The sequence below is a fragment of the Mobula hypostoma genome, chromosome 6, assembly GCF_963921235.1.
Source record: "Mobula hypostoma chromosome 6, sMobHyp1.1, whole genome shotgun sequence".
In the NCBI taxonomy this organism is placed as follows: domain Eukaryota; kingdom Metazoa; phylum Chordata; class Chondrichthyes; order Myliobatiformes; family Myliobatidae; genus Mobula; species Mobula hypostoma.
In genome coordinates, this window is record NC_086102.1 from 184,815,262 (window position 1) to 184,842,840 (window position 27,579).

General features: G+C 41.3%; 1 protein-coding gene across 1 annotated transcript in view; it reads right to left on the reverse strand.

Moving 5' to 3' along the window:
* Positions 1-2,264: 2,264 nt before the first annotated feature.
* The window catches only part of LOC134348677 (protein mono-ADP-ribosyltransferase PARP14-like), a 98,732-nt gene continuing 73,417 nt past the window's right edge, over positions 2,265-27,579 (reverse strand). Inside the window, 5 exon segments of the mRNA XM_063052449.1 lie at positions 2,265-6,554; positions 7,121-7,298; positions 13,727-13,872; positions 18,869-19,504; positions 21,127-21,333. Of these exon segments, the coding sequence (XP_062908519.1) occupies positions 6,268-6,554; positions 7,121-7,298; positions 13,727-13,872; positions 18,869-19,504; positions 21,127-21,333 (1,454 nt within the window). The 3' untranslated portion in view covers positions 2,265-6,267.

The following is a 27,579-nucleotide window of genomic DNA, read 5'->3' on the forward strand; positions in this document are numbered from 1 at the left end:
CAAAGCACACTAAAAGTTCTTAACGTAATTACCTCATCACGTCAGACCCGCCTCTTAAAGTGAACCCCAACCCAATGTCAGTGGTTGTGAATTCTATACGTTTCCACCAATTACATTACCCTGCAGTAGTCTTGATGAAAGTGGGAATGGTGGAGAAACTAGCAGCTGACACAATTCTGTGTTACATGAGGAAGGGAAATAGCTAATCACATCCATCTGTTCTTCCAGGAGTAGATAGTGTTGTTTCTTATTTTGGCATGACTTGAGCAAAAACCAAAGCAATTACTGGGTTACAATTTCTGCCTGATTTGACTGCTAGTCTGTATAAGGAAGGAACCAAAAGCCCTAGAAAGTCACTCTGGCAACGACACCATGTCGAAGTGTTGTTCTTCTGCCTCTGTTGATAGTTGTACAGATGAAGTACCCCACTGATGAAAATATTAAGGGGCCTGGGAAAATTGACCTCTCCCATCTCGATGGCTGCATCCATTGGAGCTGCAAAGGGTGTTTGCTGATCTTCCTCAGCTGTTCCAGGACTGACAAAGGTCCTGAATCATGCCGTCAGGATTAGACCTGACCTGGGTTTATTACACCAACACTGCTATAGAGGGCCAGAGCAACTTGTGGGGGCCGTGAAGGATGAGATTTGGACCAAGCTGGAGCTGTGAGTCATCGAGCCTTCAGATAGTGAGTGGAGCAGTCCTATTGTTACTGCCAAGAAGCATGACACCAAGGTTATGCATTGATTTCCATAAGTTGAATACCATTTCATTATTTGATGCTTATGTCAACTGTACTTTTTCCATAGATGCTGCCTGGCCTGCTGAGTTCCTCCAGCATTTTGTGTGTGTTACACATTGATCTGAGATGTCTGCATATGCATGAATACAGCTCTGAGATGACAGTGATTAGCCTTCATTTAGGGTGTCTGGAGTGTTCAGTGTGAAGATTGTGGTGTTTGAAAATTTTAATTCAAAGGAAGCATTGTAGATACATTGTAACTATAGAATTCTCCTGCTGTCACCTTTGATCTTTTGTATATTAAATATCATGTAATACTGGATCAGAGAATCTCTTCTTCCAACAGTGCCTCCAGTTTAATGCCTTGTTTTGCTGAATAAAGAGTTCTATATCACCAGCTTCAGTGTCTCTCATGACTTTGTTCAGTCACAACAGAGCCCATCTCCAGCAGCACACACAGCCTTATACCAGCTGCTCTCCAAACATACACCCCACGTCACCTTTGGCCATCCAGCTTAAATTCTGGATTATTGAGTAAAACAGATGGCAAAGCATCAGGGTTTCAGATGAATTGCACGCCAAGTTATCAGCAGTTCTTTACTGTACATCCACAGCAGTACTTACCATCAATGTACTGGTTGCTCCTGTCTTCTATTTGGAAACTACAACCGGGATATTTATTGGTGTGCATATTGATCATGTTGAAAGCAGGTCAGTAATGGGCCTGGAACTGCAATTTCTCATTTTAAGCTAGAATTCAGCTTGTTGCTGATGGGACATTCACAAGTGAATATGTTAGTGCACCTAGGTAAGATGCCATTGAAAATTAATCTGCATCTTAATGCTTTGCAAGGCAAAAGTATAGGTACAATCAGAGATGAAAATAGTGAAGAAGCATTTGATTCAATGTGGCTTCGTGTTCAATTCATAAATACGAGAGAGTCTGCAGATGCTGGAAATGCAGAGCCACACACACAAAATGCTCAGCAGTTCAGGTAGCATCTAAGGAATTGAACAAACACTTGACATTTCAGGCCAAGTCCCTTCTTCAAGACTGGAAAGGAAGGGGAAGACTTAAGGAGGGGGTAGGGGAAGGAGACAGTGTAAGGGGCAGTACGTAGGTTAGTAAAGGAGGTGAAGCAAGAGAGATAGAAGGTGACAGGTGAAGCCAGGTGAGTAGGAAAGGTAAAGGGCTGGAGAGGAAAGAAGTTGATAGGACAGGAGGGTGGACCATAGGAGAACGAGGAGGAGTGCACCCAGGGGCTGACAGGCAGGCAAATAAAGGTAAGAAGTCAGAGTGGGGAAGAGAAGAAGAGGGGAGGGGGAAGGATTTTTTTCTTAAAATAGGAAGGAGAAATCAATATTCATGTCATCAGGCGGGAGGACGCACTGACGGAATATAAAGTGTTGCTCCTCCACCCTGAGGGTGGCCTCGTCTCAGCACAAAATTGAATTGACTTTATTTCTTACATCCTTCACATACATGAGTAAAAATCTTTACGTCTCTGTCTAAATCTGCAATTTGCAATCATAGTGATTTATAATAAGTAGAATAGTAAATGTAACATACAAATACACTCAAATCAGCATGAATTAATCAGTCTGATGGCCTGGTGGAAGGAGCTGTCCCAGAGCCTGTTGGTACTGGTTTTTTTGCTGCGGTACCGTTTCCCGGATGGTAGCAACTGGAATAGATTGTGGTTGGGGTGACTCGGGTCCTCAATAATCCTTCAGGCCCTTTTTTCACATCTGTCTTTGTAAATGTCCTGAATCGTGAAGTTCACAACTACAGATTGGGAATGGGAATGGAAATTAAAATGTTTAGCCACCAGGAATTCCTCTTTTGGTGGATGGAATGGAGATGCTCGATGGGGCATTTCCCCACCTTATGACGGGTCTCACCAATGTAGAGCAGGCTGCAATAGGAGCAGTGGACACAATTGCAAACAGTACAAAATGTTTGTTGTAATCACACATTCCAATTAATTTTATTGCTTTCTATTATTTCCCAATTGTATATTCTGATCTGTGGGATGAATTTCACTGCTTCATAATGGTACTTTACTTATTCACACCTACTCAGATAATGATCAGGAGGATGTATGCATTCGACTGCAAGGTATATCACAAGGTAATTTAGAGAGCACCAGTAAGAAAGATTATCTGGGAGAGAGAGAGAATGATGAAGCAGCAACTGATGGTGTCCAGGGAAAACAGGAAACACTCAGCTGTGGAATCAAATGACCGAAATCTTTACAATTTCTCTGATCTGGCAGTTTAAGTGCATACTTTGGTAGAGATAATGCCACCTCTTTAAACATCATTATCTTCATAATTTATAAATTCTTTGATAATAAAAGTACTTTGAAACTTCCATAATTTATTGTGTGTTACGTGTTCTAGTGTGCTTTACACCCTGGTTCGGAGAAACATTGTCTTGTTTCTACATACATTATATGGTTATATATGTTATATACATGTATATAGTTAAATATCAATAAACTTAATAATGCCATTCAGAATATTTCTCCAAATAAGCCAGAAAATTTACTATAGATGGCTGAGGAAAAAAAAAGTTGTGCCCAATTCAATCCTTGCAGCCAAGAAGCATGAAGCCTTGAGCACTATTTTGAAAAATTAAGACCAAAAAAATTAGAAGCAAGTGGAACTTTTTTTTGCCCAGGATAATCTGAAGCTTAACTGGGAAGCACAAGTGGCCTAATTGTAATGTTTAATAGAGATGTTTGAATTGACAACTGATTATATTTGCACTGTTTTACCAAGTTTCTTGAAATTTATACACAGTAAGGCATGCACTCAAATAAATTGATTCAAGCATCCATCAAGGATTAATAATTGCTGTTTAAACAAAGTGCACGTAGTTATAAGAAAATACACAGTTCTTTATTTTCTGGGTTAAGATAATAAATCAAAAAAATTACCTATTAATGAATCATTTAAACATTCATAAAAAATAAACTACATTTAAAGAATTTAGTATGATAAAAATTTCCCCTTTTCATTTTTAGAATGCTATGGAAAATCAACTGGTTAATGGATAAATCTAAAAAAAACATTGAAAATGGGCAGATTGAAGCAATGGTCACAATAGGCTTGGCAATTTCCAAGAGTGAATTTTTATCAAGGAAGAGAACAGAAAAGGGGCACAGATTGAGGTTCAACACCCTCCTCTTAAAGATGCAAGGTTATTTTTTGAAGTCTCAAGACAGTAGGGGCTGAATCAACAAGTCTAATGTGGTGATGTAAGAATACTGTGTAGCTGCTGGAAATCTGGAGCAACTCAGAAAATGCAGTAGGCACTGCAGGTCAGACAGCATCTACAGATTCAGGACTGGAAAGAAACAGGGGAGAAGCCAGAACAGAAGGGTGGAGGGAGGGGGTGGACTGAGAGCTGGCATGTAATAGGTAAATCCAGTAGAGAGGCAGAAGATAGGCAGGTGGTGAAGGGACTAGGAACAATGTAATAAGCTTGGAAGTGACAAAGGGCTGAAGATGGAAAGGGTGGTGGACCGTGGAATAAAGGGAAGGAAGTGAGCGAAGAACTGAAGGGAGGAATGTGTATGCAATGGCAGATTGAAAAGGCAGGAGAAAGAGAAGAGGTAACGCGGCCAGTAGGAATGGGAAAACAAAAGGCTGAGACAGATAGGAGTGGTTACCAGAAGCTGGAGAAATTATGTTCATGTCATCATTTGGAGATTACCAAGATGGAATACGAGGTGCTATTCCTCTAATTGACATCTGGCCTCAATTTGGCAGTACAAGAGGCCATAGACCGACAGGCTGGTGTGAGATGTTGTGGGATTGATTCTCTGAAGTACTGCCTTGTTGTTTAGTGGAAAATCCAGATCTGCCTTTGTTTTCTCTATCGTCAGTAAGTCACCTTTCCATGTGCTTTTTACTTTAAACGAATCATAGCATGACAGTTGATAAATTTCAATTCAAATGATTAAATATGTCTTTAATAAAAAGCTTCAATCAGAAACAGTAGCTGTGAAACTGGCAGATTGCATGTAGAGTAGATTAGTAGAGCTACTAGGACTTGATGGTTCGATCCCTATGGTAAGTTGGCACTCTCCATGTTGGCAGTGGGTTTGGAGTGGTGACAAGGAGGGAGGGTAGGTACGTCATCGGGGTCATCAGGTGGGCACCCTCCTTCTTTGCCATTTCGTTGATAAACCCACGATGTCTCCAGAGGGCTCAACGGTGCTACCTGGCGTCCCAGATACAACCCCCTCAGTTCCATACCCTCCTATCTTCATCTTGCAGCCCAGTTGTTGTCTTTCCTTTTAATCCAAATCCAATTGCTGCTTTCTTCCGCTGCGTTTGACAAGGACTTGATTGCTTGTTGGAGGGAGTGACTCCTCACCCCCATCTTCTTCAATAGACTGGTGGTAGATGTAAGCAATGAATCCCCTGCATCCCACTTCTACAGGGAAAATCTTGGTCCTCCAGCCATTCTGGGCAGCTTCAGTTGCCAGTTCAGAGTACTTGATCTTTTTCCTCTCATAAACTTCTTCGACACCATCTTCCCATGGTACTGTCAATTCCACAACATATGCCAGCTTGGCTGTTGTGGACCACAGGACCATGTCTGGCCGGAGTGTTGTAGCTGCAATGTCTGGGGGAAACACAAGCTTTTTTTCCCAAGTCCACGTCCATTTTCCAATCCCGAGCAACCTGCAGAATGCTTATATCTTTAGATGTTATCTGGTGCTCTGGAGGTTGGCCTGCTGGCACAAACCGTGTGATGTGGACATTTCCTGCCGATGTTTGTGGGAGAGCATTTGTGGTGATTCGCTTCTGTTCCAAGATTGATGCCAGCTGTCTGAGAACTTGGTTATGCCGCCAAGTGTACTGTTCCTGGATGAGGTTCATGGTGCATCCTGTTAAAATGTGCCCTAGTGATCCAGGTGCTTGAAAAGGAGAGCAAGCGGGGTCTTCTCCCCACCACTGGTTCAGGTTCTGGGGTATGCGTAGGAGGTCATATGTGGCTCTGATGACAAAACTTAGCCGAGATCCCTCCATCTCCCAGATGTCAAAGTGTATCTGGTTTAATTTGTATCTGGTTTAATTTGTATCTGTATGACCCTAAGCCCATCCAAGTGGTTGGCTCATTATTGTCTTCTCAGTTCTGCGGTAACTAGGTCACAGGCCTGGTTGATAGATAATCATATGTGCTCTGAGCAATGTACATATTTGTCTGATTTAAGATGTGCTCATCATTTACAACATTCATTTCTAACAGATATGCACTTTCTATCTATACAGAGAGATCATAAGAAGTTAGCATTAGGGATATTGTATTCATATCAACCAATGTAGTCAACTACCCTCTGTATCTGGAATTGAAAGTGTATCTTTGACAAGAAACACTCAACCTTTTCATTAGCTGTTCAACATTATGACCCCAAATTCAAAAGTTATGATTTCAACAGGGGAATTCAATGAAAGAATTACAGAAAAATTAAATTCCAATATAATGTTTTCATATCTGAAATAATTTAGTTATTTGAAAGTAATTAAATATTCTGGGTAAGCTTGAATGTCATTGAAAATAATGAACATGAAAGGAGTCACTGTGTTATCCACAACACTGTCAAACAAGTCTGTTGGATCACTTGGACTTTTTGAAGGGGGTGCGACCATTCCACCCTGTCCTCGACAGTAGATTCCAGTTAGTACTCGGGCATGATACGTGTACTTCATTCCATTCGCGTCAGGTTTTGAGTAAGTGTTGTGAGCAAAATAGTTTGCATTTACGGCAAAATAGGTGCCATTCCGATACATTGTGGCTACAAAAGAAAGTTAAACATTGCTTAATTGAGCAATACTATTTCCACTTATCAAACAGAAAACAAGTTAATCATTTTAAAGAAACAAACCAGAAACATTTGCTTCCAACATTCCAAGATTAAGCAGTTGTAAAGACTTTTCAAAAATATGATTTGAAAAATGGAAACTGGAAGATTTGGAGCAGAGGAGCTGGTGTTTAGTTTTCTGCGGTGATTAAGTGGTTTGTGCACTTTGTGGTCCTATGCTGAGTGGAAGCAATATCTTACTATTTTAAAATCAGGGTGATGTGCCTCAGATGAAAAGCATTTTGCATTTTATTCCTGCAATCTAGTTTACAAACCACTGTATTTTACAGCTTAAAGAAAGCAATTATCTAGAAGATTACAGAATATTGCTGATTAAAATAATGACAAATATTTCAAAACTAAATGATAATACATTTCTGGTTAAATATAAACATCAGAACATATTTTCTTTCCCTTTTGACTATTCATTGACCAATACTCTCCATATTCCAATTTCCAGATTTGCAATTTGCCCTTTTGATTAATATTTCATTGCATACCATTCCTTCCAGCATAGCTCTGGTTGAATCCATGACGACTGAATAAACTGAGTGTATCTGATGCAGTTCCATGGAATAAGTTCCTCTCATTATTAGTTCCAGGTGGATTTTTGTTATCAAGCTGTTGTTTTTTAATCATATAATTTTTCCAAAGAAATGGGTTTTGAAGTCTTTCAATCTGTTAACACAATTTCCTTGGTCAATTGTGCTTATAGTTTCAACAAAAATAATCTCAAACAAACTTACCTTCTATTACATAGGATGCTGTTCCTATCACATGAAATGCTGATTTCCAGCACCTGCATTTCTTAGAAACTTTCCAAATTCTCTTACAATCATTTATGTAGAAAGTATCTTAAGTATATACTGTACACTTTGCTTGACTGGTGGTCAGAATCTGTATTTAGTGATTAGGATACAAGGTTTGTGCTAGGATAGTCTGAATGCTTATTGATGTTAATATATGAGGATCAACCAAATACTGCATCCACACCAGGGTAAAGCAGTAGCAGAGCTGTGCTCTGCCCACACTCTTGTACGAGTCAGAGTGCTGGCACATGACAGTAGGTGACCTTGCCATACTGTTGTCATTCCACACCATGAGCCTCTGGAAAACCCTCTGTATTTTCTGGTCAAGAAAGATCTCTGTTGGATCTCCATTTATTTTCTGATCCTTAGGATTCTTTCAGGAGTCAGGAATAACGAGCATTCTTAATTATAAGATTTCAGTTTATTTTAGAGTACAAACATGCAAATACTAAACAAACTAAGTAAAGAGCCAAGAATCGATGCTAAGAGCTGTATTAATGAGGAGACAAAGAAATAAAGAAGAAGCCAAGCGGCCAAGATGGTGTCTCCAAAAATCCATTGCTTTTATAGAAAGAGAAATTTGTTAGATAGAGAATAAACTAGCTAATAGCCTACATAATTAAAACAATTACATAATGTGGATAATGCGCTAATACTTAGCCAATGAAAAATGAGAAAGGTGATAAACCGTTAATTTTAGCTGCTATACCATTTTCTGCCAAGTGGGGATGAACCACCACATACTGTGAAAAGTACGAGTTTGTTAAGAAGTATGAATCTTATAAAATGTTATTAAAAAAGTGGTTTCCAACATCTCCAACCATGCCCTACTCCTTCAGTGTCATCAAGAGGTGACGGACACAATCATCATGAGGAACTGTTGGAGATCGATTGGGCATGTGATGAGAGGAGAGGCTAACTCCATCATCAAGACAGCACTACACTGGACCCCTGATGGGTGGAGGACATGCAAGAGACCAAAGACAACTGGGCTCCGTACTTTAGAGGCAGAAATGAGGATCCTGAACCACACCTGGATTGCCAGGAGCTGTACCATCAATTTGCATGTCACTCAGGGTCCTGGACTATACATGCGTTTTCTTGTGCAATAATTTGTGTTTTCTCTTCTCTCACTATTTTGAATGTATACTATGCACCTTGGCCCCAGAGGAAAGCTGTCTCACTTTGACTGTATCCATGTACGGTTTGAATGATAATTAAACCTGATTTGATAATGTAGACGACGGTAGCTAGTACATGTCCAACTAAGATAAATGGTCACTATACTGTAACAGAGTATGGATACTACCAAAGATTTCACATAAATGTGACAAGAAAACAACAGGCATCATATGCTAATAATGAGTGAGGTCCTGATATGCACACACTCTGGGTAAGTATGAACACTAGAAAAAATTAGGCAATGAAAGGCATTTGGGAAACAGTGCATCTTTGTCCATGGTAGGTCATGTCTTAACAATCATAAAGTTTTTAGAAGTTACCAGGAAAATGGATGAAGGCAAGGCAGTGGAAGTTGTCTACATGGACTTTAAAAAGGTACTTAATAAGGTCCCACATGGGAACTTGGTCAAAAAGGTTCAGCATCTTGGTGTTCAAGATGAGATATTAAATTGGATTAGACATTGGCTTTGTGGGAGAAGCCAGAGAGTGGTAGTAGATGGTTGCCTCTCTGACTGGAGTCCTGTGACTAGTGGAGTGCTGCAGGGATCGGTGCTGGGTCCATTGTTGTTTGTCATCTGTATCAATGATCTGGATGATGGTGTGGTTAACTGGACCAGCATATTTGCAGATGACACCAAGATCATGAGTGTAGTGGACAGCGAGGAAAACAACCATGGCTTGCAGAGGATCTGGATCAGCTGGGAAAATAGGCTGAAAAATGGCAGATGGAATTTAGTGCAGACAAGTGTGAGGCGTTGCACTTCAGTAGGACAAAGGAATCTGGGAATACAGGTCCATAATTCATTGACGTGGTGTCACAGGTAGTTAGGATTGTCAAGAAAGCCTTTGGCATTGGCCTTCATTTATCAATGTACTGAGTAGAGAAGATGAGATGCTGAAGTTGTATAAGATGTTAGTGACCATTAGTGATGGGAACCTTGCATTTGGAGGGAAGGTTGAGTGAAGGTTGTGTTTATTCCAGAGACCAGCTGATTGAACTATGCAAACCGATGCCAGTGCCCAGAGTGTGGTCTGAGATCTCACAGGAGCTTAGGAGGTTATGCCGAAGCTGAAGGTCAGGAGAGGAGGCTAAGGCTGAGGAGGAAATATAAACCTTCTATCACCATGATCACCATGAGAAACGTGAGGTCCTTGGGAAATACGATGGTGGAACTTGGTGCACTGATTAAGACCCAGAGGGAATACTGGGAATGCAGAGTTTTGTGCTTAACTGAGACCTGACTACATGCACATTTCTGGACCACTACGCTACCCATGCCCGGCTAAAAGACTGTCTGAGTGGACAGAGATGTTACACTGAGCGGTAAGAAGGCGAGAAGAGGGATTGTAGTTTTTGTGAATAAAAGGTGGTGTAATCGCGACAATGTTACCGTAAAGGAACATTTATGTAGACTGGACCGAGCTCTTCGCCATTGGGATACGATCATATTATTTGCCTCGAGAATTCTCAACTACCATTTTAGCTGTTGTTTACATTCAACCCTCGGCTGACGTAAATCTAGCGTGTGTTGCTATTCTTTCGACTGTTGCTAGAGTACAGACTCAATATCCCAATACATTTGTGGCTGTTACTGGGGATTTTGATCATGTTTCTCTCGAGGCAACAATACCAAGGTTTTATCAATATGTCAGCTGCCCTACACGGAACAGAAAAACACTGGACCTTCTGTTTGCGAACGTAAATGATGCAGAAGTGCCGCTGCCCTACACAAGACAGCAGAACAGTGGACATTCTGTACGTGAGTGTAAAGGACGCAGACAGTGCCACTGTCCTTCCCCCACTCGACAGATCTGATCACAAGCCGGTCCTGCTGACACCCAGGTACGTGCCTCTTGTCCAGCGGCAGCCTGGGTCAACAAGGATTGTAAAGAGGTGGACTCAGGGTGTTCATGAGGCACTGCAGGAGTGCTTTGAGAGGACGGACTGGGTTGTGTTATGTGCACCACACAGGGAGGATATTAACAAAATGACTGATTGTATCACAGACTACATCAAATTCTGTGAGAACACCACAGACTATGCTGCAAGCCCTGAATCAGCAGTGACCTGAAAGAACTTTTGAATATGAGAAGAAAGCCTTCAGATCTGAATACAGACAAGTACTGAGTACAGAGTGAACTGAGGGTGAGGCTGAGGGAGTGCAAAGAATCCTACAAGAGGAAGCTGGAGTACAAGCTCCAGCAGAATAGAATAAGGGATGTGTGGTCGGGCATGGAGCAGATCACTGGCTTCGAGGTTAAGGAAAGGAAGATTGAGAGCTGCATGGATAGGGCCAATGAATTGAAGTTGTTTCTCAACAGGTTCAGCATGGGACCTCCTGCTGTCCCCCCCCCACCTGCCCAAAACACACACCTTCCCTGCCCCCAAAGCCTGTTCCCTCCATCCCTCCCTCCCCTCTGGTGAGTACTTGTGTTCCGAACCCCCCAACTTTGGAGTCTCCTGCCTCCATGGGGATGACCACCCTCCCCCACCTGACTGACTGCAGGTCAGGGTAAGAGACAGCTGGAGAGACTACATCAAGGCAAGTCTGCTGGACCCGATGGTATCAGCTCAGGGTACTGAAGGCCTGTGTGAGCCAGATGTCTGGTATTTTGCAGCATCTTTACAATCTGAGTCTGAGTCAGGAAAATATATGGTGCTATGAAAGACTTACTGCTTGTTTCCTGTACCCAAGAAGGTGACTTCATCTGGACTTACTGACTACAGACCAATTGCCCTCACATGTCATGTAATGAAGATACTGAAGAGGCTGGTCCTGACTTACCATAGACCGCAGATGAGATCTTCATTGGACCCTCTACAGCTTGCCTACCAACCTGATGTGGGAGTGATGAGGCCATCGTCTACCTGTTGCAGAGAGCTCACTCCCACCTGGATGATGCTGGTGGCATTGTGAGAATCACTTTTTTGATTTCTCTTGTGCCTTCAATACAATCCAGCCACTTCTTCTGAGCAAGGAGTGAAGCTGCAAAGGATGGGTGTAAACAAATCCACTATCTCCTGGATTACTGACTACCTGACAGATAGACCCCAGTTTGTACAGCGGGGTAGTTCTCCGTCTGAGATGGTGGAGAGTGGCACTGGAGCACCACCAGGGACTGTCCTGTCTCCACAATGTACACCTCAGACTTTCAGTACAAATCTGAGTCTTGCCACTTACAGAAGTTCTCTGATGACTCTGCAGTAGTTAAATGTAGCAGAGATGAGCAGGAGTTGAAGTATAGAAGACTGGTGGGCAAGTTTGTGGAGTGGAGCAGGAGGAATCACCTGCTCCTGAATGTGGCCAAAACCAGGGAGATGGTGATTGATTTTAGGAGGAAGAGGACTGTGACGAGTCCTGTACCTATTCTGGGAGAAGTTATTGCGATAGTGGAGGAGTACAAATACTTGGGTGTTCACCTTGACAACAGACTTGACTGGAAAACTGGAAAACCAGCACCAAGACTGTTTACAAGAGGGGATGAGCAGACTACTTTCAAAGGAAACTGAGATCCTTCAATATGTGCAGCAGGATGTTGGAGATCTTTTACCAGTCTGTTGTAGTGAGTGCAGTCTTCTTTGCTGCTTTATGTTGGTGGAGCCGCAGCAGTGCTGGTGATGCAAAAAGACTAAATAAACTCGTAAGAATGGCTGGATCCATCCTTGGCTACAACTTGGACTCTTCTGAGTTAGTGATGGAGAGGAGATCACTAAACAAACTGTTATCCGTTACGGACAATCAGACAGATTCTCTCCATGACCTACAGAATAAGCAGCGGATCACCCTTTCAAACAGACTCATTCAGCTCTGCTGTCACAAGGATCATTACAGAAAACCTTTCCTACCAAATGCGATAAGTACATACAACAGTCAATCACTGCGCGACAGAAGAACACACATCATAGTACAATAGTCTCTGCTTTGTTATTTTGTTCATTATTATTGCACATTAGTAAATTATTGCTTATATTATTATTCAGTACTTTATTAGTTAATATATTTATTATTGCTGCATTTTAAATGCTGCTACTGTAACAAAATAATTTTCCACGGAATCAATAAAGTACTTATTATTAATATGCTATGTTGAAATCGCATAAGATGTTGGTGAGGCCTAATTTGAAGTATTGTGTGCAGTTTTGGTCAAATACCTACAAAAAATATATAAATAAGGTTGAAAGAGTACAGAGAAAATTTGCAAGGATGTTGCCAGGACCTGAGTTATAAGGAAAGATTGAATCCGTGTGGACTTTATTCCTTGGAATGCAGAAGATTGAGGGGAGATTTGATCAAGGTATACAATATTATGAGAGGTATAGATAGGTTAAATGCAAGCAGACTTTTTCCACTGAGGTTGGGTGAAGATACAATCAGAGGTCATGGGTTAAGGGTAAAAGGTGAACAGTTTAACGGGAAACTGAGAGGAAACTTCTTCTCTCAGAAGGTTGTGAGAGTGTTGTATGAGTTGCCAGCACAAGTGGTGCATGTGAGCTCAGTGTTAATGTTTAAACGAAGTTTGGATAGGTACATGGATGGTAGGGGTATGGCGGGCTATGCTCCTTGTGCAAGGTCAATGGGAGTAGGCAGCTTAAATTGTTTTGGGGGTGGGGGGGGGTTGAAGGCCTGTTTCTGTACTGTGCCTTTCTATGACTCTATTGGGACAGGCAGCCACAAATCAAAGAAACCCAATGGAACTCGTTAAACAAAACACCATTAAACACCCATTCTGCAGAAAAGAAAGAAATCGTGCAAACAATAAAAGTAAACAAATGATACCCAGAAGTGAAGTTCACTAAAGTGATTCCACAGCCATGAAGCCAGTCACAGCCGATCTAGGAGCTCGTTAGTTTCAGGCCACAGCCTCAGCTGAGCACAGAGATGAGTAAACCTGGTGGAGTAGTGAGCTGAACACAGGCTCATCCCTCACCTCCAGCCCCAACACACTGACCTTTTCAATCTGGCCTGGGGCTTAAATCAGGCAAGCCTTGGGTTGTTTCTCATTCTCAGACCCAAGCCCAACTGCTTTGATACGCTGAAAACATATTAGATCTCTCCTTGTTAAGTTACAAGGTTATGAAGTACAAATGGGCTCATGATAATTAATTTGACATACCTTTACAATCTGACGCTGCGCAACAGTTGCTTTGAATGATTGTGCTACATCCTGATATTCTTTGGAATTCTGTTGGAGCTCCACAGATTTACTTTGTAAATTTTGCATGTCATCCCAATGTGTTGGTAGGCTATCAATTAGCGTTCCTGCAGATATGTCAAATAAATCATAATTATTACCTTTGTTCAAAGTTAATGTACTATCAACGTACATATATGTTACAGTACACAGTCGGGATTCATTTTCTTGCAGACTTACTCAATAAATCTGTAAAATAATCATAACAGAATCAATGAGAGACTGCCCAACTAGGGTGTACAACCAGAGTGTGGAAGAGGAGAAAATGCAAATACAAAAAAGAAAAGATGAAATAATAATAAATACACAATAAATATCGAGAACATGAGATGAAGAGTCCTTGAAAGTGAGTCCAATGGTTGTGGGAACACTTCAATGAAGTTGAGCGAAGTTACCCTCTTTGGTTCAAGAGCCTGAGGTTCATTTTCTTGTCAGCACTTACAGGAAAATAATAGAATAACATTTTATGAAAAACTATCTGAAAAAGTGTGCAAAAAAAGAAAAACTGAGCAAATAAAAAATACTGAAAGCACGAGTTGTTTAAAGGACAGTTTGTAGGTCATAGAATTAGTTCAGAGTATTGCTTAATGAAGTTATCCACAATGGTTCTGGAGCCTGATTGATGTAGGATAATAACTGTTCCTGAACCACGTGGTGTGGACTCTAAGGTTTCTGTATATATTGGCCGATGGTTGTAGTGAGAAGAAGTTGTTAGTCAAATGTGGGTTTTAGATGATCAGTGATAAACATTTTAGACCAGAGATAATTTCCACTTCTTTCTCTTTCCATTTGTGCAGCAGCAGCACAGTACAAAAGTATAAGTTAAATTTGTGCAAAAAGAGGAAATAAATAGTGAGGTAGTGTTCATGGGTTAAATGTCCATTCAGAAATCAGATAGCAGAGAGGAAGAAGCTGTTCCTGAATCATTGAGTGTGTGCCTTCAGGCTTCTGTACCTCTTCCCTGATGGTAGCAGCAAGAAGAGGGCATGTCCTGGGTGATGGGGGTCCGTAACGATGGATGCTGCCTTTTTGAGTCATCACTCCTTGTAAAACTCACCAGGTATAACAATCTGCACAAAATATTTCTCAGTTCAGGAACTGTCACTAAAAGTTACCCCACATGAGTACTGTATTGTTAAAAATGCCATAATTATACCTGAAGTTAATTCCATTGAAATAAACAGGGCAACATCCAGAGACAGAGGAAAAATACGGACATGACTGATGCATGATTTCTTGCACATGATTCAGAACAGCTGGAAGAATGGCAGGTGGGATTTAATCCAGACAAATGTGTTGCATTTGGCAGGGCAAACCAATGAATGGTGAGAAGAATGGGGAGGGCGGTAGAAAAAATGGATCTGGGAATACAGAAACTGCATCACAGGTTGGTAGAGTTGGAAAGAGAGCTTTGGGCATATTGGCTTTCATAAATCAGAGCATTAGACCATGAAACATCGGAGCAGAATTAGACCATCTGGAAAATTGAGTCTGCTCCACCATTCAATCATGGCTGATCCTTTTCTCCCCCTCCTTAGCCCCACTCTCTGACTTCCTCCCCATAACCTTTGATGCCATGGCCAATCAGGAGACCTATCAATTTCTGCCTTAAGTATATTCAATGACCTGGTCTCCACAGCTGCCTGTGTAAGAATTGCCGCAAATTCACCACCCTCTGTATCTCTGTTTTAAATGGATGCCTCTCTATCCTGAGGTAATGCCCTCTTGTCCTAGACTCCCCCACCAATGGAAACATCCTTTCCACCTCTATTATGTCTAGGCCTTTCAACATTTGAAAGGTTTCAATGAGATCCCCCCATCACCCTTCTAAATTCCAGTGAGTCTAGGTCCAGAGCCATCAAATGTTCCTCATATGATAATCCTTTTATTCCCAGGATCATTCTTATGAACCTACTCTGGACCGTCTTCAATGCCAACACATCTTTTCTAAGATAAGGAGCCCAAAATTGTTCACAATACTCAATGTGAGGCCTCATCAGCATTACATCCCCGCTCTTGTATTCCAGACCTCTTGAAATGAATGCTAACATTGCATTTGCCTTCCTCACCACTGACTCAACCTGCAAGTTTACCTTTAGGGTGTTCGGCAAAAGGACTCCCAAGTCCCTTTCTAGCTCTGGATTTTCTCCCCATTTAGAAAATAGTCTGCACATTTATTTCTTCTACAAAAGTACATGACCATGCATTTTCCAATATTGTATTTCATTTGCCACTTTCCTGCCTATTCTCCAAATCCAAGTCCTTCTGCAACGTTACTGTTTCCTCAACTCTACCTGCCCCTCCACCAATCTTTGTATCATCTGCAAACTTGGCATCAAAGCCATCTATTCCATCACTATATCATTGATATACAGCATAAAAAAGCAGTCCCAACATCAATCCCTGCAGAACACCACTTGTCACTGGCAGCCAACCAGAAAAAGATCCTTTTATTCCCACTCGCTGCCTCCTATCAATCAGCCATTTCTCCAACTATGCTAGTGACTTCCCAGTAATAGTACGGGCTGTTAACTTGGTAAGCAGCCTCATGTGTGGCACCTTGTCAAAAGCCTTCTGGAAGTCCAAATATACATCTACTGCATCCCCTTTATCTATCCTACTTGTAATATCCTCGAACAATTCCAACAGGTTTGTCAGGCAGATTTTTCCTTAAGGAAACCATGCCAACTTTGTCCTATCTTGTTCTGTGTCACCAAGTACTCCATAACCTCATCCATAACAATTGACTCCAACATCTTCTCAAACACTGAGGTCAGGCTATCTGGTCTATAATTTCCCATATGATGCCTCCTTCCTTTCTTAAAGAGCATTTTTCCAGTCCTCTGGAATCACGCCAGAGTCCAGTGATTCTTGAAAGATCATTACTAATGCCTCCACAATCTCTACCGCAACCTCTTTCAGAACACTAGGGTGCAGTTCATCTGGTCTGGGTGACTTGTGTACCCTTAGGTCTTTCAGCATATTGAGCACCTTCTCCCTTTCCCCTCCACTTACTTTCTTCCTTCGCACCCTTCAGTACTTGGCACACTGCTGGTGTCTCCACAGCGAAGACCGATGCAAGATACTCATTTAGTTCATCTGCCATCTCCTTAGCTCCCATTAATATTTCTTCGGCTGATTTTTTTCTGAGCATTGAGTACAGGAGTTGGGATGTTATGCTGAAGTTGCACAAGACACTGGTGAGGTCAAATTTGGAGTACTGTGTGCAGTTTTGATCACCTACCAACAGGAAAGATGTAAACAGGGTTGAAAGAATACAGAGAAAATATATAAGGGTGTTTCTGGGTATGGAGGAAAGATTGAATAGGTTAGGACTATATTCCTTAGAATGTAGAAGACTGAGAGGAGATTTGAAAGAGCTCAACATAATTATGAGAGGTATAAATAGGGTGAATGCAAGCAGGCTTTTTCTACTGAGGTTGGGTGGGACTATAACCACAGGTCATGGGTTAAGGGTGAAAGGTGAAAAGTTTAAGGGGAACATGAGGAGAAACTTCTTCAGTCAGAGGGTCGTGAGTGTGTGGAATGAGCTACCAGCACAAGCGATGTGTGCAAGCTTGATTTTTCAACGTTTAAGAGAAGTTTGGATCGGTACATGGATGGTAGGGATTCATATCAAGTTTGTCACCTATGTGCCTTGTTGTATGACGTAGGTGATCATGGACTTTTCATAATCATAACTGTTCTTGGCAATTTTTTCCCTACAGAAGTGGTTTGCCATTGCCTTCTTCGGGGCAGTGTCTTTACAAGATGACTGACCCCAGCCATTTTCAATGTTCTTCTGAGATTGTCTGGCGTCTGTGGTTGCAAATCCAGGACGTGATATGCATCAGGGGCTCTACGACCATCCACCACCTGCTCACATGGCTTCACATGACCCTGATTGGGGGGAGGGGAGCTAAGCATGTGCTACACCTTGCCTCAGGGTGAGTTGCAGGGTGGTGGAGGGAAGGAGTGTCTAACACCTTCTTTGGTAGAGACCTATCTCCTCCCTGCCACATAATGAGGAGGATAGATAGGGTAAACTCTGGCAGGCTTTTAACACGGGTTGGGTGAGGCTAGGTTAGAGGTAATAGGTTAAGGGCGAAAGTTGAACTATTTAAGGGAAACCTCTTCACTCAAAGGCAATGTGAGCATGGAATAAGCTGCTAGTGGAAGTGGTGGATGTAGATTTTATTGCAACAATTAAGAATACGACATGAAACGCTGTCGTAGGAAAGCAGAATCTATCAGAGATCCTCACCGCCAAAGCCATGCTCTTTTCACACTACTGCCATCAGGAAGAAGGTACAAGAGCTCAGGACTCGCACCACCAGGTTCAAGAACAGTTACTACCCATATAACCATATAACAATTACAGCACAGAAACAGGCCATCTTGGTCCTTCTAGTCCATGCCAATTGCTTACTCTCACCTAGTCCCACAGACCTGCACTCAGCCCATAACCCTCCATTCTTTTCCTGTCCATATAACTATCCAATTTTACTTTGAATGACAATATCGAACCTGCCTCTACCACTTCTGCTGGAAGCTTATTCCACACTGCTACCACTCTCTGAGTACCCCTCAGCCATCAGGCTCTTGAACAAAAGGGAATAACTACACTCACTGGCCCATCCAATGAGATGTTCCCACAACCAATGACCTCACTTTAAGGAGATGTTATTTTAAGTTCTCGTTATTTGTTGCTAATTATTTATATTTGCATCTGCAGTTTGTTGTCTTCTGCACTCTGGTTGATCTTTCATTGATTCTGTTACAGTCACTGTTCTACAGGTTTGCTGAGTATGCCCGCAGGAATAAAAGAATCTCAGGGTTGGATGTGATGACATTTGTATTCTGATAATGAAAGTTACTTTGAACTTTGGAAAAGTACATGGATGGGAGGAGTATGGAGGGCTACAGTCGAGATATAGGTGATGGGATTTGGCAGAGTAACAATTTGTTACAAAATAGATGGGCCAACATGTCTCATTCTCAGCTGGGCACTCTATGAGTATGAATGAAAAGAAACGTCCAAATTAAATACAATTAAAAATTTACCTTCAACTTTCGAAATCCTTTTCAAACTCATCTCACGTCTATTGACCCTTGCAGTACACTTGTTCATATCTACAACATATAGCTGATTGCAAAATATGAAAGCAATTTCAGCCTTTTGTTCAGTGAACGCCTTTTCCAGTATCAGGTTTGTAGCACTGTCAAATGCTATGAATTGACCGTTAACTTGAAACCGCCATTCAACCAAATTTTTGACAAGTTCCTCATCTCTTTTTTCAAGTTCATTGTTTCTGATGTAGTCAATCATCACCTGAATTTTTGTAAAGGCTTTCAGAACATCCTCTGTGATACCACAGATTTTTATCTGAGCTCCAGATTGGTTGCGTTGTAGTTCCAAAGAGATTTGAAGACTTTTCTGAAGCTGATGTAATTGTTCACATTCTTTTTCAGAGAATTTAAATAAGAAATCATTTTCAATAACTTCTTCACTCTGATCTTTTGAAACCATACTTTTTATGAAGGATATAGTACTTTCAATAGTTTGCTCATTGTTTCCACAGATCTCAAAATGAGCTGTCTCTATCCCATCTTTGAATTGAATATTTTCTTCAATGAAGGAGGCTGCATTTTCTTTCTTCTGTTCCCCAATAAACACTGATGTGACTGCTGTAATTACATCTGATATTAGCAGAAAAAGATTCACAAAATTACATAAAAGCACTGCATGCAGAGACACAGAATAGAAATTGAAAATCATTGTAACATCTACACTCATCTTGGATGAAATCTCTCTATGTTCACTCCGTCAAAACACTTGGTAACTTTAAATCAAGGAATCTGTTAGTCTGTTATGGTCATCTACTGTATCCAGTGCTCCCAGTGTGGCACTGTATATCGGTGAAATCTGACGTAGGTTGCGAGACTGCCTCGCTGAACACCTACACTCCATCTGCAAGAAAAAGCACAGGATTTCCCAGTGGTCACCCATTTTAATTCCACTTCCTAGTCCCATATGTCAGTCCATGGCCTCCTCTGCTGCTGCCTTGAGGTCACTCTCAGTTTGGAGGAGCAACACCTTATATTCCGTCCGGTTAGCCTCCAACCTGATGGCATGAACATTGATTTCTCGAATTTCTAGTCATGCACCCTCCCCTTCATCATTCCCATTTCCCTCTCTCACCTTATCTCCTTACCAGCCTATCACCTCCCTCTGGTGCTCCCACCCCTTTCCTTTCTTCCATGGCCTTCTGTCCTCTCCTATCAGATTCCCCCTTGTCCAGCCCCTTATCTCTTTCACCAATTGACTTCCCAGCTCTTTGCTTCACCCCTCCTCCCCTTCCCCCACCTTCTTACTCTGACTTCTCATCTTATTTTCTCCAGTCCTGATGAGGGTTTTGGCCTGAAACGTCAAATGTAAACTCTAAGCAGTAATTATCGCAATACTGCCTTTAGGAAATGTCACAAGCCATCTTCTTGGCTTTGAAGAAATGCCCATTACACCCACTATTTGCTTTCCCTTGTGACACCAGACAGAAAATTTTTATTTTCCTTAATCCCTGAATCTACATTGCTTGACCTTGGGCACTAGGCATTCTAGCAGCACCTTATCAAAGGGTTCTAAAAATTTAGACAAAATATATCTACTATATAACTACTGTTCTTGCCTTGTTTACCCTTTTAAGCAAGATTTTACTTCTGAACTCTACATTGAGAATTCCTGTTTCTAAAGTTTTGTCCATTAACCTCTCTTAACAGGAATCCATTATTTTACCTACATTTAATATTAAACGGACTAGTCCATAATTCTCTGTACTTTTAATACAGGTAATACACTAGATTTCACTATGCCTCTGACAATATCTTATATATAGTACATCACTGAACTGAACTAAACTGAATATTCCTGGACTGTTTCGATGACTCTGTCGTTTGATGATTTACATTCTGTGTTTTTCACTAGTTTTTTTGCTGTTTGAGTGGTTTGTTCCCCCCCGCCCCCCCGCATGTTGGGGGTTTGATCTTTTTCTTTGAATGGGTTTACTTTGTTTCATGGCTGTCTGAAGACTAATCTCAGTGTTGTATACTACATACATACTTTGATGATAAATGTACTCTGAATCTTGAATCACTGAAGGTCTTTTGTATCTCAACATCCTTTTAAAATTCATGATGCAAACCTGTTTTATTTTCTTGAGTTTTAGTTTATGTAATAAATCCTATTTTTCTATTTTAAAAGCATTTATCCCATTACTCATTCCAGTACAAAATATATTCTTCTTTTTAAAATGTCTGACACTTACTTGATATTCTTTTTATGAAAGATTCATTAACTGGAATATTAGATCCTTCACGCACTTTCATCCTGTTGTGAAATTCACTTAACATTTGAGGTTGAAAAATTACGATGCGAATCTTCTGCAAAGAAGCTGAAGGTTTCTTCTTTATAAATTCCACAACTGAATCAATCATTGCATCAGCAACATGGGAGGGGTTGGCATTTCCTTGTCCTGGTGATTGGCATAGAAACATTTTAAATTTACACATGTGATTTCGTTTACTAGCCACGATTAACCCCAAGTGCCAGGCAGAAGCACAGAAACTGTAGAGAACAGGCCATTTGTCTTTTTAAGACTGGAGAACCCATCTAGTGAGGTGTTGTGGGTGGAACTGAGGAATAAGAAAGGCCTGATCATGTTAATGGGGCTATACTGGAGACCACCCAACAGTCCAGGGATTTAGAGGAACAAATTTGTAGAGAGATCTCAGGTTGTTATAGTAGGTGATTTTAACTTTATACATATTAACTGGGACTCCCTTATTTTAACCGGACTAGATGGGATAGAGTTTGTCAAATGTGTTCAGGGATGTTTCCTTAACAAGTACATAAAAGTCTCAACAAGAGAGTGTGCAATACTTGATCTGCTATTAGGGAACGAGATAGGTCAGAAGTTTGTGTAGGGGAACACTTTGCATCTAATGAAGACAATGGCATTAGTTTCAAAGTAAATATAGAAAAAAGATAGGTCTGGTCCATGGGTTGAGATTCTAAATTGGATAAAGGCCAATACTGATGGCATCATGAACGATCTAGCAAGTGTGGATTGGGACAGACCGCTTTCTGGCAAAGGTGTACTTGGTAAGTGGGAGGCCTTCAAAAGTGGAATTTTGAGAGTACAAAACTTGTATGTGCCTGTCAGAATAAATGGTAAAGATAACAGCTTCAGGAAACCTTGGTTTTCAAGAGATATTGAGGCCGTGATTAACAGAGGCATAGGCAGGGAAGTTTCTCTGTTCATCTGATTATGGCAACCCATTTCTTGGTTTCTTGGCAAATCATTTGATTGGCAGCAAAGAATCCTGCTCTATAATTTCTTAAAATTAAAACCTTATCGGTTCATGGCCAATGAAACTAACACATTTTATATTACATTCACACATACTAATCTGAAGTAGGTTACTTTTTCTGCATTATTTTTCTTCTATGTTTCTTTTATTTTCTATTTTAACCATTTTCTTAAATTATTAAATATTTCAAATGTAAGGATGATAACAGTTAAGATTAAAGGTTAATTTCATACTTTATTACATTAATATCTTCAGCTGCCTGAATGATTATCACTTAGGAACCCTCACATAGACAACTACGGCACAGAAAGATCTTTTGGTCCAGCTAGCCCATGTTAAATTATTAATCTGCCTACTCCCATCGACCTGCCCCTGGACAATAACCCTTCATACCCCCCCCCCCATCCATATACATATCCAAACTTCTGTTAAATGTTGAAATCAAACTCAGAACCATCACTTCCACAGGCAGCTCGTCGTGCACTCTTAGCAACCTCAGTGAAAAGGATCCCCCCCCTCAAGGTTCCCCTTAAATATTTCACCTTTAACCCATGACCTCTGGTTTAAGTCTCACCCAACCTCAGTGCAAAACCCCATTGATACACTTCATAATTTGTATACCTTTATCAAATCTCCTCTCAATCTTCTATGTTCCAAGGAATAAAATCCTAATCTATTCAACCTTTCCCTATAATTCAGGTTCTCAATTCCCAGTAATGTCCTTGTAAATTTTCTCTGTTATCTTTCCTGGAGATAGGTGACCAAAACAGCACACAATACTCCAGATTAGGACATCTGGAACATAACATCCCAACTCCTGCACTCAGTACTTTATGAAGGTCCATGTGCCAAAAGCTTTCTTTACAACCCTCTTTACTTCTGAGTCCACTTTCAAAAAATTATGGATCTGTGTTCCCAGATCCCTTTGTTCTACCACACACCTCGGTACCTACTGCTCACCATGCAAGACTTACCCTGCTTTGTCTTGCCAAAGTGCAATACCTCACACTTGTCTGCATTAAATTCAATATGCCATTTTCAGCCCATTTTTCACACTGCAAGTTTTGATAGCCTTGCTCACCATCCCACGCCTCCAGTCTTGGTGTCATCCACAAATTAGTTTACATTATCACCCAGATTGTTAATATAGATGACAAAAAACAGACTCAGCACTGATCCCTGTGGCATACTACTAGTCAAAGGCCTCCAGTCAGAGAGGTAACTATCTACTACCACTCTTTGGTTTTCCCCTCATGAAGCTATTGTCGAATCTTATTTACTACCTCATTCTGAATACCAGGTGACTGAACCTGCTTTATTCATCTCCTATGTGGGACCTTCTCAAAGGACTTGCAGACAGCATCAACTTTAGAAACATAGAAAGCATACAGCACAATACAGGCCCTATGGCCCACAAAGCTGTACTGAACATGTCCTTACCTTACCCAGGGTTTACCCATAGACCTCTATTTTTCTAAGCTCCCTGTAGCCATCCAGGAGTCTCTTCAAAGACTCTATTGTTTTTGCCTCCACCACCGCCGCCAGCAGCCCATTCCATGCACTCACCACTCTGCGTAAAAAAACTTATCCCCAATATCTCCTCTGTACCTACTTCCAAGCAGCTTAAAACTATGCCTTCTCGTGCTAGCCAATTCAGCCCTGGGGAAAAGCCTCTGACTATCCACACAATCAATGCCTCTCATTATCTTGTACACCTCTATCAGGTCACCTCTCATCCTCTGTCGCTCCAAGGAGAAAAGGCCGAGTTCACTCAACCTCTTCTCATAAGGCATGCTTCCCAATCCAGGCAACATCCTTGTAAATCTCCTCTGCATCTTTTCTATGGTTTCTATGTCCTTCCTATAGTGAGGCAACCAGAACTGAGCATAGTACTCCAAGCGGGGTCTGACCGGGGTCCTATATAGCTGCAACATTACCTCTCCGAACTTTCCTGGTAACTTCCTTGAAAAACTGTAAGGTAGATTAGACACAACTTACAATGCACAAAACCATGTTGACTATCCTCAGTCAGTCCCAGTCTATCCAAATACTTATACATCCGGTCTCTTTGAATACTTTCCAATAAATTTCCCACTGCTGATGTCAGGTTCACCAGCCTATAATTTCCTGGCTGATTCTTGGAGCCTTTCTTAAACAGTGGAACAACATTTTCTATCCTCCAATTTTCCAACACATCACCCATAGCTATGGAATTTTTAAATTGCTTTGTTAGGGCCCCTGCAGTTTCTGCACAAGGTCTGAGGGAACACCTTATCAGCTCCTGGGGTTTTATCCACCCTAATTTTCCTCAAGACAATAAGCACCTCCTCTTCTGAAATCTGTATACAGTCCATGAGCTCATTGCTGTTTTGCCTTAATTCTATAAACTCTGGGCCCATCTGAGTAAATACAGATGCAAATAATCCATTTAAGATCTTCCCCATCTCATTGGCTACAAGCATAGATAACCATGCTGATCTTGAAGAGCATCAATTTTGTCCCTTGCTATCCTTTTGTTTTTCATATAGAAACATAGAAAATAGGTGCAGGAGTAGGCCATTCAGCCCTTCAAGCCTGCACCACCATTCAGTATCATCATGGCTGATCATCCAACTCAGAACCCTGTACCTGCCTTCTCTCCATACCCCCTGATCCCTTTAGCCACAAGGGCCATATCTAACTCCCTCTTAAATATAGCCAATGAACTGGCCTCAACTGTTTCCTATGGCAGAGAATTCCACAGATTCACCACTCTCTGTGTGAAGAAGTTTTTCCTCATCTCCAATCCTCAGGAACTAGTCCAGAATCTAAAGAGTTTTGAAAAATTATCACTAATGCATCCACTATTTCTTGGACTACTTCCTCAAGCACTCTGGGATGCAGACCATCTGGCCCTGGGGATTTATCTGCCTTCAATCCCTTCAATTTACCTAACACCACTTCCCTACTAACATGTATTTCCCTCAGTTCCTCCATCTCGCTAGACCCTCGGTCATCTACTATTTCTGGGTGATTGTTTATGTCCTCCTTAGTGAAGGCAGAACCAAAGTAGTTATTCAATTGGTCTGCCATGTCCTTGTTCCCCATGATCAATTCACCTGTTTCTGACTGTAAGGGACCTACATTTGGCTTAACCAGTCTTTTTCTTTTCACATATCTATAAAAGCTTTTACAGTCAGTTTGTATATTCCTTGCCAGTTTTCTCTCATAATCTTTTTTCCTTTTCCTAATTAACCCCTTTGTCCTCCTTTGCTCGACTCTGTATTTCTCCCAGTCCTCAGGTGTACTGCTTTTTCTGGCTAATTTGTATGTTTCTTCTTTGGAATTGATACTATCCCTAATTTCCCTTGTCAGCCATGGGTGCACTAGCTTCCCTGGTTTATTCTTTCGCCAAACTGGGATGAACAATTGTTGTAGTTCATCCATGCGATCTTCAAATGCTTGCCATTACATATCCACCATCAACCCTTTAAGTGTTATTTGCCAGTCTATCTTAGCTAATTCACGTCTCCTACCTTCAAAGTTACCCTTCTTTAAGTTCAGAACCTTTGTTTCCGAATTAGCTATGTCACTCTCCATCTTAATGAAGAATTCCACCATATTATGGTCACTCTTACCCAAGGGGCCTCTCACAACAAGATTGCTAATTAACCCTTCCTCATTGCTCAATACCCAGTCTAGAATGGCCTGCTCTCTAGTTGGTTCCTCGACATGTTGGTTCAGAAAACCATCCCGCATACATTCCGAGAAATCCTCTTCCTCAGCACCCTTACCAATTTGGTTCACCCAATCTATATGTCGTTTGAAGTCACCCATTATAACTGCTGTTCCTTTATTGCACGCATTTCTAATTTCCTGTTTGATGCCATCCCCAACCTCACTACTACTGTTAGGTGGCCTGTACACAACTCCCACCAGCGTTTTCTGCCCCTTAGTGTTATGCAGCTCTACCCATATCGATTCCACATTCCCCTGGCTAATGTCCTTCCTTTCTATTGCGTTAATCTCCTCTCTAACCAGCAATGCTACTCCACCTCCTTTTCTTTCATGTCTATCCCTCCTGAATATTGAATATCCCTGAATGTTGAGATCTCATCCTTGGTCACCCTGGAGCCATGTCTCTGTGATCCCAACTATATCATATTCATTAATAACTATCTGTACTTTAAATTCATCCATCTTGTTACGAATGCTCCTTACACAGACACACAAAGCCTTCAGGCTTGCTTTTACAACACTGTTCAGTTTTACATATAACTGAAGAAACCCTAGGAATTCTTCTTCAATTTGTTTACCAGAGCAACTTTATGCTCTCTTTTAGCCCTGATCTCCCTCTTAAGTGTGATTTTGCATTTGTCATTCTCAAGTACCTCATTTCATCTTTACTGCCTATACGTTCTGTGCATCTCCTCTTCTTATTAACCAGGGGCTCAATATCTTTTGAAAAAATGCATTGTATGTTTCAACTACCAACACAGTCCGAAGATGTGCTGGGACAGCCCGCAAGTGGCACTATGCTTCCAACACCAACACAGTGAGCCCGCAGCTATTAATCCTAACCTGTAGGTCCTTGACTGCTTGGGAGGAAACGGAGAACCCAAAAGAAGCCCATGTGATCACAGGGAGAAGAAAGGAAAAGAACGGTAAACTAAGGGAATCTCAGGTAAGAGAGCTGTTCAATTTGGTCAACAACGAAAAGAATGCATGTGTAAGGTTCAGGATAAGATTCTGAACATTTCAAAAGCCATGCCTAATTAGGGATTGTAAACATGGCTTTGTGTGGGGCAAGTCATGTCTTCAGATCTTGACTATGATTCTCAAGGTGATGAAGGTGATTGATGAAGAGCTCTGGATATTCCAGTTTAGTAAGGTCCCTCATGGTAGGCTCATAAAGGAGATTAAAATGCATGGGATTCATAAAGTTCTGTCCATTTGGATTCAAAACTGACATGCCCATAAAAGGTGTGGACTACTTTCTAAATGGGAAGTAAATTCAGTAGGATTCCTCATGTAGGAGTTTCCCTGAAGGTTAATTTGCAAGTTAAGTTGGTAGTAAGGAAAGCAAATGCAATGTTAGCATTCATTTCTAGGGAACTAGAATATTGTATCCATATTTAGAGATACAGTGCAGAAGAGGCCCTTCCAGCCCAATGAGGCGAACTGCTCAGCAACCCAGCTATTTAACACTACCCTAATCATAGGACAATTTACAATGACCAATTAACCTAGTAACTGGTACATTATGGACTGTGCGAGGAAACTGGAGCATCCGTAGGAAATCCACGTGGTTGACAGGGAGAACTCCTTACAGACAGTGCCGGAATTGAACTCTGAACTCTGGATTACCCCAAGCTGTAGCAGCTTCGCGGTAACCGCTACACTACTGTGTCACTCTTTATAAAAGCAAG